Source organism: Agrilus planipennis, unplaced genomic scaffold, assembly GCF_000699045.2.
Source record: "Agrilus planipennis isolate EAB-ADULT unplaced genomic scaffold, Apla_2.0 scaffold112, whole genome shotgun sequence".
NCBI classification, from domain to species: domain Eukaryota; kingdom Metazoa; phylum Arthropoda; class Insecta; order Coleoptera; family Buprestidae; genus Agrilus; species Agrilus planipennis.
This window is the reverse complement of record NW_020438886.1, coordinates 912,242-922,835: the sequence shown is the minus strand read 5'-3', so window position 1 is coordinate 922,835 and position 10,594 is coordinate 912,242. Positions and strand designations below refer to the sequence as shown.

General features: G+C 34.9%; 1 protein-coding gene across 1 annotated transcript in view; it reads right to left on the bottom strand.

Moving 5' to 3' along the window:
- Positions 1–391: 391 nt before the first annotated feature.
- Positions 392–10,594, bottom strand: part of LOC108737041 (cilia- and flagella-associated protein 53) — a gene marked incomplete at its 3' end in the record, with an annotated part of 16,064 nt that continues 5,861 nt past the window's right edge. The window contains exons 5-8 of the mRNA XM_018469693.1: positions 1,389–1,475; positions 1,230–1,323; positions 811–1,166; positions 392–604 (exon numbers count right to left, since the gene is read on the bottom strand). Of these exons, the coding sequence (XP_018325195.1) occupies positions 392–604; positions 811–1,166; positions 1,230–1,323; positions 1,389–1,475 (750 nt within the window). The remainder of the gene's footprint in view (positions 605–810; positions 1,167–1,229; positions 1,324–1,388; positions 1,476–10,594) is intronic.

Below are 10,594 nucleotides of genomic sequence, written 5' to 3'. Positions count from 1 at the left end.
TGTCTTCATTTCGTCCGTCTCATCTTTCTCACCCGAACCACCACCCACCCATTCCCACGATTCCTGAAAGCAGGCTGAAGAGGGCCTTCCGCCCTACCTTCCGGCATAGTCCGGAGGGACTGCCCGCCCACCAGCATTACTGGCCGGTGGGAATGAAACACCCAAAAGTTTTTTTTTTTTCTAAACCAATGGGAAAAGGTGTTGGATTGCATTCAACATAAATGCGTTCATTGGTTTTTCCATGAGGTCTTGTCATAAAAGTGACCTGGTTATGTACTAGGGACTTATAGAATAAAATATAGGGATTATTACAGTCCCTTCATGTACAGTCTACACTGTTTATTATATTATTCATCCGAGCTTTGGCCTGCAAGGGAATTAAAAGACTTACCCTTAAAAGTTCATTGTAAGCAGCTTGCTCCTTCAGTTGTTGATTGTAGAGTAGAGCTGATTCCTTCTCTTTGCGTTTCATTTCGGCTTCTAACCTTTCGTTGGCCGCTATTGACATTCTCAGTAACTCATTTTCGGCTTCTTTAAGTTTCAATTGATATTCAGCTTCTTGTTTCTTCAGCTCTACTTGTTGCGCTCTACCTTCGAGCACATTCTAAATGACGAGTGAAAAGTATATATGAACTTTAGCAAATTCTTAGCTCAAAAATTACTATATCTTTCTTTTATCAGTGCATACAATTAAGAACGAATGATTGATGAATAATAATGCTATTGCAACCAGGCATATTTCAATGGAAGGAACAATTGACGTTTATAAGAAACAAAATTTTGTTGAAAAACAAAAGTTATTTTAATTACCTTCTGCAAAGCTTCTTTAGCTTTCAGTATATCACATTTAGCATGGTCCTGTTTCCTTTCGATTGATTTCCGTTGCTCATCTAGCAACATACTCAAATATTCTTCCTCTTTTCTTCTTTCTTCCTCTAATTTCTTCAGATTTTCCCTATAAATGGCCATTTCTCGCTTCGCCTGTGTTGTTGTATCTTTTATTTTAGCTTTTTCCTTATCCAATTCGATTTGAGTCAGTTTATTAAATGCGTCATCTACTGCCTGCTCTGCTTTTCTTCGACGTTCATTTATTTCTTCGTTGGCTTTAATTTGTTCGAGAAGTTCTTGAGCTGCTTTATCACGTTGGCGTCGTTTTTTATCAAGTTCTGCATAAAACAACCATAAGTACACAAAGTATATGTATTCAATAATAACTGCTTGCAATTTACCTTCAATTTCTTCTCTTCGTATTTGTTCCATAAGTCTGTCCAATTCTTGTCTGTCTTCAAGAGCGACGCGTCTCTTCTCTTCTTTAAGAAGGTCCTATAGGAAATGGAAAAACATGTTCAGGAAGAATATTTCAACGTTTATAGGTCGACTGTTAATACCTTTCCAGCCATCTGAATTTCCCAAATCGCCTTCATTTCTAACATTTTGTTGTATTTGTTTATAGCGTCTTGTCTGTCTCGTTCAATCTAAATAAAGGATTATTATTCATGCTTTTCAGCACTGTTTATTGAAATAATAAAAAAATCTAAAGAATCATGTCCACCTGTTTTGTGCACCTTTGAAATTTTTAAGTTGTATCTAATGCTAACTTGATGGATGTTAAAAAAAAAAACACGAAGAAGAAGAATAATAATACATAGTTTCCTTATTTCGATTCTTAATTTCTTAATGTTAGACATTAAAATATATAACAACTGAATTGAAAGTCTATTTTGGAAATTAAGAAAGAAAAATGGTTTAAATATGAAATCAATTATACTATCGTGCTTTACCACTCCGAGTTGTTCAGTTCTTGTCAAATCACCCCAAAATTTATCCAGTTCTCTTTCAGCTTCTCTTCTTTGTTCGTTTTCACGCATTTGTTGTAAATTGCTGTTTTTAGATTCGACTAATCTTTTTTGAGCCACATTTGTCCTTAATAATTCGCACCTATCCCTGTGTGGATTTTACAAAAATAAATTTAACAATTAAAAAACCCTAAATAAAACAATATGGATATAATTAAAACCATTAACTATGCTCGAATGTTACTAACATTTATTAATGGATTCCTGCATTAAGTTGTACCTTGAATCAGGTTTTAGTATTTTGTAAAAAATTAAACGATTTTACTACAAAATAATTTGAAAATTAGAGGAGATATGTATAGGAAAACAGCGGACGAAGCCAGCCCCTTGTTGTTAGTTACATTTTATACTCTGTTTCTATATTATAATTATATATTATGGTAATTACCCTATTTATTTGTTAGACAATAGCTACATTTAACACAATGTCAGGCGCATTCACCATTTTTGAAACTATAACAAGTATTCAAGTTTTAGGTTTACGTAAACAAAATTTCTTAAAGTGCTTACATGTACTGTTGGAGACGTTTTTGTTCTACAACTTTCAATCTTTCAGCTTCTTTTTTAGCTTTCAACTCTTCAACTTGTCGCTTCATCATGCCAAATTTAGAGTCACACAATCTCTTTGCATTCTCCACAGTTTCCCGATAATGTGCACACTCTTCTTCGCCGAGGAGCTCTCTTAATCTCGAAAAGTAAAAGGAGCACTAGCTATTTTATCTAATTGCATTATTATCATCATTGTAACATTCACTATGTTTTTTTTATATCTTATTAGTTATTAGACATTGAAAACAAGCAATTAGTGACTACCATGAAATAATACTTTATGTACCTAATATATGCTCACTAGATACGGATAATTGAATTAAAATTGGGCATTGTAACTACTTATAGCAGTATTGGCATCTAGCAAGGAAAAGTTAGAGATTGCTTTAAATAAAAAACAAAAACAGTACTGTATGAAAATAAATAAAAAAACATATTATGGTATGCAAGGGAAGAAAAAGTAGGGAAAGAGCGAATATAAAGATAAGAGACGAAAAATTAGAAGAAGTGGCAGATTTTAGGTATCCAGGAAGTCAGATAAATCACAACGGAAGGAGTAGTAGGGATATAAAGCAGAGCATAGCGCAGGGTCAAGTTGCCTCCAATAAAAAAAAAGTCACTTCTAAGCTGGCGAATGGTTAATTTAGAAATTCAAAAAAGATTGTTAAAGGTGTATGTTTGGAGCACGGCACTGTACGGGTGCGAAACATGGACAGTGGGTGCGGCGGAAAAGAAAATGTTAAAAGCGTTCGAAATGTGGTGTTACAGGTGAATGATGATGATATCATGGATAGAGAAGGTTAGAAATGAAGAGCTATTAGAAAGAATAGGAGAATAGAGTCTATGGTAGTCAATAAGAAATTGGCGAGATAGGTTGGTAGGACACTTTCTCAGGCATGAAGGTCTAGTCAGAGACATATTAGAGGCAGAAACAGAAGTTAGGCGGGGTAGAAGTAAACCTAGATTAGATTACGGTTCCCAAATAGTTAAGGATGTGGGTTGTTCTAGTTTTAGGCAAATGCGAACATTAGCTCAGGGTAGGAAAGACTGGACATGCGCGTCCAACCAGTCTTAGGACTTACGACGTTATGATGATTGTAATCACTAAGTTTTCGTTATGAATGGTAAAAGATATACAGAGTCAAGTTTTTCAAAAATCTCATATTTAACCTCTGGGTACTCAGGCATAGGTAGAACTTCAGTAAGTCAAAAAATTTCTAGAGAATGCTACAAAGGTTGTGTTATAAGAGTTTTTCACATGAAAAGGATTGACCTTAAGGTTTCACTAAGGATACGAACCCTTATTTACATTAGTTTAGTTTTATTTATATGTTGTTTTTAACTAAATAGGAAGTCCTTATTCAAGAAAACAAAAGTATGATATTAACCACTAATTAGGTACCTATACTTTACGAATGTGAACTAAATTGCAAAGTCAACCGTACTTTTCAATCTTACAATAACAGATATTTAAAGTATAGCCAATTATTGATTTTGCATTTAATGCATTATTACATTGCTTAAAAAGGACCATGTAATTTCCTCAGCGAAGATGACTCTAATTCAACATTGGCTTCCTCAGAAAAGTTCGTGTGTTTGTCTTATCGGAATTAGTATGCTAACTGAGATGATTCCCGTATACAGTAAAAATGTGCGGTCACAACTAAAATTCAGCAGGTGAAATAGAAAAAAAAATTATGTACACTTGATTAAGACCGAATTACCAAATTAAGATTGGAAGATGTTAAAAAATTCAATCCGAAGGGAAAGGGATGAAAAAGAATTGGCGTTTAACGATGCGTACCGTTATGTTATTGGATCGCAAAGGTTAATAATTATTCATTAAATTTGATATTTGAATAATATTTATTTGTGATAACTGAACGAAATAACAGATAAAGTTCGATAGAAAAATATGTTACTGTATGGTAGCCTGCCCAACAAAGTTTTATTATTTATTATTTATTAAAGGTAAATGGATTTTTACCACATTGTGTTGATTTTTACCTGGTACGTCGTTCTTCAATTGTTTTTTCATATATTTCCAAACGCTCCTTGACGCGTTTTTCAATTTCATTTTTAAAAAGTCGTTGATCAGAGTGTTTTATGAACTTTTGTTCAAATTTATCTTTGGCGTTGGATGCTTTCTCTCGAATTTCCCTTTCAATATCTGCTGCTTGCAAGGCCTGTTTGTACTGCATGAACTTTACGTGATAATCGGTGTTGGGTTGACGGGCATACTGGTTTAAGGAAGTAAAAAAATTGAAGAAATAAATTTATTTGTGACAAATTGGTAAAGGCTTTCACGGCCAGTAGGTGAACTGATGCTGTTCTGATTCGGGTCTAAAGCTCTAAAGGCCGTCGTCGATTGGACACACGGCCTTTAGACCCAAATTTATTTGTTAATTTTGTGTCCTAATTTATTAAGACTACAAAAATAAATGCAGTTATTAGAATACTATNTTAACCATGTCTATCGAGATACCACTTATTGAGAGATTCGAGTCTCTCGCTCAGAGATTCGAGTCTCTCGTTCAGAGTCTGGATACGAAATGAGGTTCTCTTTATGAGCTACTCGAGTCTCTCGTTCAGAGACGCTAAACAGTTTTTTTGGCAGTCTCTCGACAGTCTCTCTCAGCGACATCAGAGAGACTCGATGAGAGACGGAGACTCGAGTCTAGCTTTCAGAAACTCTGAGAGGCTGAACATTTTTATCTCGGGACTCTTTTACTGGAACAAGAAAATGACCAGATGAAAAAGTAAAGGAAAACAGGAAAAGCGCCAAAACAAAATACTTTCCCATATTTTTTCATTTTCATTACTGTCACTGTAATCTTTTTGATTTAAATTGCATAAACACTCGTAAGTTTGTACCAAAAAAATTCATTTGTGCGTCCTTTTTGTTTAATAAAAGCACCGGCAGATGCCGGCTAGTCGGGGGCTAACGAAAACAACGAAAACGTACGGGGTACGAAAACAAAAATGTTAATTCATCATAACAGTAAAAGAAGTGATGATAATAATTACGTGCTCTACAGCCAGACTGACACTACCAATTTACAAATAAACAAACTGCCCTTCATAATATTTGTATCGGAAATAAATAAGGAATTGCATGAGCAAATATATTTAATAATTCTGAGGAATCCGTAAAAGTATCCCTGTGAAGGTTGTGTCATTATATATTCAAAAAGTAAGTTCGATATAAAGTTGAATTTAAAAAAATCAGTAAAATGACGATCAGTAACCGCCCGTTAGTTTTATGTTGTATTCTCATTATACAACAACGGCCGCCAACTTTTCTTTTACTAATTCTTTCATTTTCTAAAGGATTTTATCATCTCGTAAAAAGAATCGGCTATTAAATGAAAGTTGTACAAGTTGTATTTGTTTTTTATCAAAATTATTAGGGTGAATACGAATCCTGATGTATGTCATCATTAGAAAATACTTTCTGATTTCTTACTTTTCAACATGCTAACTTGACAAATAATAATTTTCTTAATTTACTGCCTAGTTTACTTTAAACAATAAGGACTTTCGCTGTATCGTGCCACTTAATCGAATAATGAGTTTATATTGATGCATCACAACCAGATCATCTTTTTTCAGACGACACAGTTTCATATACCTTCCTTATGCAAATTTATAAAAAAAATATTAAAGTTGAGATGCTATATCTCGTATTTATTTTATTTTGTTACCTATACTATAAAAGATCTAGTTTATAATATGTACCGTTTATAAGCGAAATGGCCTTATTCGCGGATTAACACGCATTCCACGCATTTTTTTACTTGTTAAAGGTTAGGTTAAGATTGGGAAAGCTATCCTGAATTAAAAGGAAACCTAGATAAACCTTCTCAACCATAACCCAACCTTAATTAGCCGAGTTATGTGTATTAACCGTAACATATGAAACTACAGCATTCTACGTTCATCAGTAGAAAAGAGTGTGGTCTACCTCTACTCCCCATGAGTCCTGTTTCTGCTTCTAATATATTTCTAACTAACCCTTTATGCCTGAGAATGTGTCCTATTAACCTATATCACCTATTTCTTATTGACTTATAATCTATCATCATCATCATAACGGCGTTATCCCTAAGACTGGTTGGACACGTTGGAACAACTATTTGCGAACAGTAATCTAATCTAGGTCTACCTCTACTCCTCTTAACGCCTGTTTCTGTCTCTAATATATCTCCGCCTGACCCTTCATGCTCGAGTAGGTGTCTTACCAACCTATCTCATCTATTTCTTCTTTATTCTACTTCCATAGAGTCCTCCATTCTCCTACTCTTTCTAATGACTTCTATTTCTAATCTTTTCTATCCACGGTATCCTCGACATTTGCCTGTAACATTACATTTCAAATGCTACTAATTTTTTTTCCGCTGCGTCCACCGTCCATGTTTCGCACCCTTACGAGCCGTGCTCCAGATATAAATTTTTAACAATATTTTTTAAATTTCTAGATTAGTATGAATTCACCAAGTTTATGACTTAAAAAGGTCAAAATTATTATTATATAGTTAACTAGAATTACTGGCGCAAGAAACAACATTTAGATATAGAAACTTTTCTTAGAAATTTAAAACGAATTTGTCCATGTTGTTATCATGCTCTCAATCTCTAGCCAAATTATAGTTAAGGTTTAAGATACATTTCACTTTTCCTTATTTTATGAAAGTCTTTTAACCTTTTACATCTCGTACGTAGAAGAAAAGTCGTTTAACTTGAGCATTTCGCTACTACATTGCAAGAAAATATCATATCTCTATTGTATAATGTATCGTCCAAAATCTCTTCACGAATTCTAACGTATTTAAGAGAAAGTCACGTATGTGCGCGCAATCGTTTTTATATTTTGCAATTAGCAGAATTTATTTTATTTTTAATGATTCATTAAACCATTTGGTATATTTTCTTTGCACTCATGTATGTACATCTAGATAGTTAAATTTCTTTTGTTTTATAATCAGTTGCCTAATCTTACTACTTAAATGTAAGAATTAAGTTGGCTTTAATATTCGACAACTTGGGAGGGGTATGCTTGCAACCATCTTAAAAAGGTTCATTCCACATTTTTTTTTACAAAAAGCTACGCATATACATTAGATCCTTAGTTTGTATAAAAAAACAACAGGCAGTTATAGAGCTAGGGTTGCAACGTAGAGAAGTAAATATTAGAAAGGAAGTCAGACATGGATGCACACTGTCACCGCTACATTTTTAATATATACATCGAAGACGCCGTCAACATCGTTAAAGACAGTACAACTGTAGGGATAGATATACAGGGCAAAAAATTAGTATATTTAGATTTGCAGATGATTTAGCAGTATTAGCATCTAGCAAGTAGGATCTAGAGGTAGCTTTAAATAAAATAGAAGCGGTACTAACAGATCAGTTCTGTATGAAAATAATTGAAAGTAAAATTAAAATACTGGTATGCAAGGGAAGAAAAAGTAAGGAAAGAGCGAATATAAAGATAGGAGACGAAAAATTAGAAGTAGTGTTGCCCAAATTCAGTCTTGGTCTTGCAGTCTTGGTCTTGTTCTTGCGTTTTTGCAAGACCAAGACCAAGAACAAGACCGCGTATTTTTAGCAAGACCAAGACCAAGACTGACCGTGCAAGACTTGAGCAAGAACAAGACATAGCCTGCAAGACTCTTGCGTCTTGCAGCTAGGACTTAGCGCTATTTCACTGAGTAGTTAGGTGTAACAGTTCGGTGTATAGGTAGGTACGCTTAGGAATTCTATGAGACGCAAAAAACTGTATCAAAGAATATGAAAAACTGGACCTATGCGCATTACGACTAATACCATAAACATAGCGAATAAAAAAATTATTAAAATCAAACTGAGTGCATGCATAGTTATGTTTTAACCATCGGCACTTTGATAATGCGGCATCAAAGGTTTTGTACTTACTTCTCAAAGAAATTTGCCGCTTTTCGGAAGTACATGGTTATGATACACGCGCCGGCGGCTTCTTTTGAAATCTAAAACAATCGTTGCCGCCACGCCGAAATCATAACATTTGACACTATTTGATTGCCGCCATAGGGTGTAGGTATACTCATGCAAAATAATTTCGAATTTTTTTACACGCTTTATATTATTGTTTGATTTGCGGCGGCATCCTTATCATAGAGCCGGCACGTGGCGAGGCGGCGCGGTAGAAAGCAAGGATCATAAATGTTTATTAAGAAACAGTTACTTCCATGGAAAACGACATATAGGTCAGTTGATTTTTCGAATTTCTTATCAAATCTTCAGTTATTTATTAATCTGCTTGATCTTTACTATGGCTATATTCATTCAAGCTCACAATGTTCCAATTCTAATACGTTTTTCTAGGATTTAAAGTAAACTTTAATAAATAGTAATAGACTAATAGGTAATTGCAAGACTTGCAAGACTCTTGCTGCAAGACCAAGACCAAGACCAAGACTGGGAGCGCAAGACCAAGACCAAGACCAGGTGTATTAGCGCAAGACCAAGACCAAGACTGGCTAAGTCTCGTCTTGTTCTTGCGTTTGGGCAACACTAATTAGAAGAAGTGGCTTATTTTAGATATCTAGGAAGTCAGATAAGTCAGGACGGAAGGAGCAGTAGGGATATAAAGCAGAGGATAACGCAGGGTCGTGTCGCCTTTAATAAAAGGAAGTCACTTCTATGCTCGCGAACGGTTAATTTAGAAATTCGAAAAAGGTTGTTAAAGGTGTATGTTTAGAGCGCGGCGTTGTACGGGTGCGAAACATGGACAGTGGACGCGGCGGAAAAGAAAAGGTTAGAAGCTTTTGAAATGTGGTGTTATAGGCGAATGATGAGGATAACATGGATAGAAAAAGTTAGAAATGGAGAGGTATTAGAAAGAATAGGAGAACAGAGGGCTCTATGGAAGTGAACAAGAAATAGGAGAGGCATGAAGGTCTAGTCAGAGACATATTAGAGGCAAAAACAGGAGTTAGGAGGAGTAGAGGTAGACCTAGATTAGATTACTTTTCGAAAATAGTTAAGAATGTGGGTTGTTCTAGTTTTAGGGAAATGCGAAGATTAGCTCAGGATAGAAAAGGGTGGAGATGCGTGTCCAACCAGTCTTAGGACTGGGACCAAAAATTGATGTAATCTCACCAACTGCGTACTTTCTTGTCTTTCTTATTAAAATAAAACCAACACAAATAAAATTCAACAAACTGTTGTTGAGAGCAATTCAGAAAGAATCGTGCGCTGTATATTTTATTAAATACTATTTTCTGTAAATAGCATAGAAAAAATTGGTAAAAGTACAGTATGCGTAAATCGTAAGTAAATGTGTAAAAACAGTCACACAAAGTAAACAATATAAAAAAATTTCGACAATCATTTTGTTGTGGATGATTGGCAACGGCAGTCGTATTGTTCCAATATCCTCCGGAAGGGATGCTTGAGTGGTGATTGTATTTTTCCTGAAACAACTTCTTCCACCATTTTCATATATTTCCTCTCTTCTTCTAGCCCTTCTGCCAGTTGTCTTTCAAGTTCCTCCCGTTCACGTTCCTAAAATATGATTAGTTGCTCACAAAAAAATAAAAACATTAAATATATATTTCATTATAGAAAATTATAACGACGCTTCGCCATTAGTGTAGACTCCTTAAGGGTGGATTACAAGAAGATTAGGGATTACTATGTTGCAATCTATCCTGAAAAAGAAATACACCAAAGGCGAAACGTCAGTGTTATTCGCTATAGTAATTGTCATTCTCAATTTGGCTTTGATTTGATTATATTTTCAGAGGGGGAAGAAATGAAATGTGAAAAATTAAGTGTTCCAATTTCAGAGTTGTTTTTATACCTAACTTGGATAACCTGTTCGGCCTTCAATTCTATTGGTCCCTATAAACCTTCGGGCATATCTCTGTATGGTAGAAAAAAGGAAAACAAGGTTCTTATTGTAATAATGTGATAACAATAGGCAAGACTTTCTTAAGATATTAGGGAACACTGAAGATGCTTAACGAAATCTATGTTCGTGTACGTATACGTCTAAACCAATACCGAGCGGCATGGCCTAGAGGTCTAGACCATTGGTTAGCATTCGAGAGGACGCCGGTTCGATTCCGGGTCCGTCTGCCTTGGTCCAAGTTTTTCTGTGGTTTCCTTGGATCACTTAGGCAAATGCTGAGGCAGTAATATTC